This window comes from Fukomys damarensis, unplaced genomic scaffold (genome assembly GCF_012274545.1).
Source record: "Fukomys damarensis isolate Sample0158 unplaced genomic scaffold, DMR_v1.0_HiC HiC_scaffold_27, whole genome shotgun sequence".
Classification (NCBI taxonomy): Eukaryota; Metazoa; Chordata; class Mammalia; order Rodentia; family Bathyergidae; genus Fukomys; species Fukomys damarensis.
In genome coordinates, this window is record NW_022900939.1 from 4,637,298 (window position 1) to 4,643,297 (window position 6,000).

General features: G+C 36.0%; 1 protein-coding gene across 1 annotated transcript; it reads right to left on the minus strand.

Annotated features, from left to right (window-relative positions):
• Positions 1 to 4,897: 4,897 nt before the first annotated feature.
• LOC104851197 (olfactory receptor 8H1) lies at positions 4,898 to 5,845 on the minus strand. The gene has a single exon (XM_010608371.1). It carries the CDS (start codon positions 5,843 to 5,845, stop codon positions 4,898 to 4,900), a length of 948 nt encoding a protein of 315 aa, XP_010606673.1.
• Between the last annotated feature and the right edge of the window lie 155 nt (positions 5,846 to 6,000).

Below are 6,000 nucleotides of genomic sequence, written 5' to 3' on the forward strand. Positions count from 1 at the left end.
AATTTAAAATGTGATTATTCTTATTCATAAAAGATCTATGTCCATATTTCCTACTACAAGAATAAACACTGAAAAAAAATGTGATGATGACACAGTTAAAATATATCATGGTTTAAACTGAAAGGGATTATATGTCTCTGCCTTCTCTTAGTTGCTATAGTGAAACAGGTGTCACAAGCATTTCTTTGCCATCACAATAGATCTACACATGGCCCAAGTGTGTTTCAATGATAGAAAATCTTTCATAAGAAAACTTATCTCATGGCATCTTGCAATTGCATGCCTCCCAAGGAAGTGATATTGGCATAGAAATTCACATTTAGTCTTTCATTTCGATTAAACCCCACAAGTATGTGGTCAGCTCATAGTGTGATACTGGTTTCTAAATTTCCAAACCTGCCCATCTCACCAGAATCTAAAATATTCATGAATAATGTTTTATCGAAACATGTCCATTGGCAATATAATACTTGACAGAAATACTCCTTTATCCAACAGTACACACTTCCAGACATGAGCACATCTTCCTGGAAGACTGAACTATATATTTGTTCATAAATTAATGGAAAATTCCCATTAATTTTTCTCAGGTTCAAACTGTGCCTTATTTTATTCATTCTTTGCTACCTCTTTTAAGATAAATAATGCTGAATGAAATATTTCAGGTTTAGTATTATGTTTTCATTTCATTTTATTTCATTCCATTTTTTTAGGGGGGGGCACATGGACCAAACTCATGACCTTGTGTTTGCAAGGCAGGCAACTGACACTGAGCTAAATTTTTCTTACTGTTTTTTAAAATATTATGTTATTATACATTTTAGATATACAATACAGTTACGTTTATCACTGGGATCTTGTACCTTTACATGACAGGCCTTGATTCTTATTTTTCCCCATTTCCCTACCCTTCCCCCCCCCCCCCCGTCATTCCTTATTTATAAAGACTTTGCTTCCATTGTTCCTTTTCTCTTATTTTTTCTCTTCCCTTTTTACTTTTCTCATACCACTCCCATTTAACCAATATTTTTAGACCTTTCTTCCTTAATAAACTAGCAGATGTGTGTATCTGACAAAGTTTATGTACTGGTCTACAGACAGGGAAAGGGCTTATTATGTTTTCTGACTCATCCTGACTAGAACGTTTTAAAGCTTTACTGGAGGGAACAATTAACAAGAATATCAGGAGCCATAGCCAGGCTTTCCTCCTCTCCCCACCTCCAGTAAAGAAAGAAGAGGACACTACACAACTCTAATACACGTGTGTGTGTGTGTGTGTGTGTGTGTGTATTTTTGTCACTCTAGGGTCAGTATGTTACTGCCCTATATACCAAATCACTAACTAGACCTTGTATGTAAAGTTCCTCTTAACCAACCTATAAATTCCAGAGACAAGGCCCTGATGAGGACAAGCCCACCCACCTAGGAAAGTGCATGTAGAAAGTGGGACCTCAGGGTAGGGTTCAGGGCCTGGGACCCCTCTGTGCCAGACCAGAGAACCAGCCAGGTTGTGAAAAGTGCCAGGTATGGAGCTGGGGAAAGAATCATTTTGATTAAAGAAAGCAGAAGACAAAAGTTCACAGGTGTCAGCCTTTCTGAAGCCCCGTACCTACACCTCACAGGGTAGCTTTCTGTGCTCTCTCTTGGGTTTCCTCTTTCTTTGTAAATAAAATGATTTGTTTTTCCTTTTAAATTTTGTTCCCCTAACTCCTTGTGGTTTAGTTTAAGATCCCAATGAGCTACTCAGACAGCAAAGCTGCAGTGCACATCCCCAGACCCGACAGTGAGGAAACCACATAAAACAACCTTGGCATGAGACAAAATAACCAAATAAAGTAACACCCTAAAGCTATAAAGGCAATAGTTCTAATCATAGTATAATTACACACACTCATGTACACGCTAATTATTCCTCCCTGTGGGGACACTCCTGACTCTTTGGTGTCCTCTGTATTGAGAATGAGGGTGACAGCAGAAGAGAGCATCTGCATACTCTGTGTGCAGGTCCTGGCAAGGGCCCGAGTTCCTCGTACACTCGGGCCTTGCTCTGGGTTGCTGGGTTCTCCAGTGCCTATGAGTCCCTGGGTTCAATCAGAATGGCTCCTATGGATCAATAGATTACATTATGTTTCTGTAATAACATGATGGAAATGTTCCCCCCCATGTAACAATGGAAATAAATTAGCTTTAATTTAATTAAAATTAAAGAATTTCTTAAAATAAGATGTTGTCTACAAGGCCATAGATTCTATGGATCGGTTTACCAAAAAACTGAAATAACATATTTCCTAAATCACGAAGATACAAATGAGTGAGCATAAGATAAAACGATGCTGTATAAAAATACCTGGAGAGTGGAGGGTGGAAATAGTCCATAAATATATGAAAATGCTAAGGCCTTTATATGATGAGAGAAGAGCCCTAACAATATAGTAAAGAGTAAATATTTACTAAATTATTAATCCTAATCATAAGGAAAGAAAGCCAGGAATATCTACAAATACATGTTCTAGAAAAGACAGATAATGAAGTTAATATAAAAGGTTGTAAGTAATATTGATGTAATAATTCTGTCACTGATTTGAATGAATGTGTGATTGATATGCTACATTTAAAAATATTTCTATAAAATAATTTGAATTTTGAAAACAATTTTATAATCATACGTTTGGAGTAAAGCAATCAGTGTAATAATTTTTAAACAAGTTCAAATAAAATAGCTTACTTGGGAAATGGAACTATACATTATAAAAAACCTTAACATATCAAATAGATATTTTAAACTGACATTATAAATGTAGAGAAAGAATATTGCTAAAACCAAGGAGAATTTTTATCCTTCTACTTGATCTAAGATTAAGGACTGCCACATATTGTAAATGTATTTTCAACTCTTTCTTTTTAACAGTTATATTTTAAAAATAGAACATGAGTCAAACGTGATAGTCATTAATTTATTTTTTTCATTGAGTTTATTGGTGCTTTTTAAGTACACAGTACAGTTACATTCATCGTCGGGATTTTGTAATTTATGTGACAGATCTTGATTCTCATTTTTTCCCATACTCCTCCCCTCCCTTCTTGCTCTCCACCCACCCCCGTTTATAAAGACTTTGTTTCCAATTTTTCCTTTTCTTATGTTTTTTCCCTTATTTTCTTTCCCCTACCCTTCCCACATCCCCTACACCTTTAGGTCTTCTCATTCATTTATTTTGAAAGAATACTATAAACCTGAAGACATCAGAAGAAAGCCAAAGAAGCAAGTGGCTTAAGTTTATTTCCATGTCACAGAAGGGTTTGTTCTCCACATGGCCCATAAGAATGTATCTAACAGCATTTATTGCTTATTAATTTTTTTTATTTTTTTTCTCAGCTTTAATTGAGTTTATTGGTACATTTTAGGGATACAGTACAGTTACATTCATTGTTGGGATCTTGTACCTCTACATGACAAGTCTTGATTCTCATTTTTTCCCCTTGTCCCTGTCCTCCTTCACCCCCTCCTCCCCTCCCCATCTAAAAACACTTTATTTCCATCTTTTAATTATCTCACACTTTTTTCTTTTGCCTTATTACCCTTCCCCTACCCATCCCACCTTCCCTACACCTTTAGCTCCTTTCTTCCCATTTCTAAATGTCAGTAATCTTATTAGGATCTTATGTATTATTGCAGATTATTCACACACTAATTTTTAAATTGGTAAATTCAGTGCATTTTAGGTTCAAAGCACTATACAATGAAATTAGCAATTTTTCTCGTACTGTGAGTACATGGAAATCTCACATGTTTTAAATATAAAGAGTTTATTAGATAGTAAACTATAAGGTGATTTAAGAAAATGGAAAAATTATACAGGGAATGGCAGGAATTGTGCTAAATATATACGGGCATATAATAATCACAACTGATTTAGAAAAGCATGCAATAAACAGGCAACCTTCTCTATGTATTTTTCTTTTATAATAGTCTTGTCTTCAACATTAAGATATGACACTTTCCTATAACTAAATTGTACTTCAATATATTAGCTGATCCTCAAGTGGAAACTGCTGCCCTATTCTTTTAGTAATTAGTAAATTAACTTTTGTAATTAGTAATTTAGTAATTTAATAAAGTAAACTGAGAAGAGATTTGTAAAACATAAAGGAATACTATTCAGAAATATGTAGAGTTTATCATGTCAAAATATTACAGGAATCTAAACCTTCTAGTGATAATGGCAGAAACTTATTTTATTGTCCTAAGAGTTTTATGTCTATCTTCTGATAAGAGAGACATAGAATTATTATGTATCATGGATTTGGGCATGTAGAACATTATTATTTCAGTGAATTAGTGTTTGTCAAAAGCTAGAGAAGCATCAGGTCTAGAATGTAAATGCAGTAATCTTGACTTCAAAGCAAATGTCCAATATTGCCCTAAATTTTACTACTGAAAATTACTATAAAAATAATGACACTTGAAAAACAAATTGATTTTTCAATGTAAAATTATTTTAAAATTGAGATTTGCAGAAATACTGTGTCAAAATAGATCATAAAGTTACACAAATTTTCACTTTTGCATAGAGTTTTTCTTTTACTTTGGTAAAGAATATCAAACTCAGGTCTTTGTACTTGCAAGTCAAGGCAGCAGAACCACTGCACTAAATCCCCAGCCCAAGAATTATTCATAATTGTACAGATTGTTACACCTTACATTTAACAATTGATGACTCCAAAACATAATATGAATTTGCAAGTACCTATCTGTCAAAATATGCAGCATAATGTCTGTTAAGTAAACAGCAGATGGAAAAGGGAAAAACAGATTTATTTAATTTTATACAATGAAAGAGAAAACATTACATGAGAAAAAGACAAGAGGAAAAGTGTAAATGCCTAGTTAGCATCACTGTTATTTTAATTGTCTAGAAACCACTCTCTTTAGCAGGACTCTCAGGGCAGCGTTCTTTACCTCTTTGTTTCTGAGACTGTAAATGAGAGGGTTCAGCATGGGGATCACAATCGTGTAAAACACAGAAGCCACCTGATCTCTTCCTAAGGAGTAGGACTTCTTTGGTTTTAGGTATGTAAATATCATACTGCTATAAAAGATAGTGACTCCCAGGAGGTGGGAGGCACAGGTGGAGAAGGCTTTTTTCTTTCCTTCAGTGGAATTAATTTTCAGGATAGTGGAGAGGATGGACAGATAGGATCCGGATATGGTGATGAGGGACACTACTAGGGAGAAGCCAGCAAAAATAAGTATAATGATTTCAACCTCATATGTATCGCTGCAAGACAGGGCTAAAATTGGAGATGAGTCACAGAAAAAGTGCTGGACGACATTAGAGTCACAGAAGCGCTGTCTGCTCATGGAAATTGCAACCACAGAAGAATCAACAAAACCAATAACATAGGAGCCAGTGAGCAAGGCACAGCACAGTCTTCTGGACATAATGACTGGATAGTGCAGGGGGCGGCAGATAGCTACATAGCGGTCATAGGCCATGGAGGAGAGAAGGAAACATTCGGTGGCAACAAAGACTATAAAAAAGAACATCTGGGTGAAGCAGCCCAGGAAGGAGATGCTCTTGTTGAAAGTCAGTAAGTTCTGCAAGGTTTTAGGCGTGATGACACTTGAGTAGCTGAGGTCGAGAAATGACAGGTGAGTGAGAAAAAAGTACATGGGGGTGTGCAGCTGGGGATCCAGGCGAATGACCAATATCATCCCAAAGTTCCCCAGCACCGTGATCAGGTAAATCAGGAGGAAGAGCACGGAGAGGACCAGCTGTGTCTCTGCAGAATCTGTCAGCCCCATGAGAATGAAGCCAGGCACACTGGTGGAGTTCCATCTACCCATGGTGCTCTGGTGCACTTTGCTGTTGGATAATAAATTTTAGTAATTACCCTGTCTCCAAAATACTTTTGTTTATGTGAATGGCTCAGTATTTTCCATAGTGTTCCTAGAAATTGAAGAAAACCATTGTGAACAAGGGTGAAATAAACACCATGTAT

What these genes read in the sequence shown, in the direction of transcription:
- LOC104851197 (XM_010608371.1), bottom strand. Translation starts at nt 5,845, where the DNA reads ATGGGTAGATGGAACTCCACCAGTGTGCCTGGCTTCATTCTCATGGGG.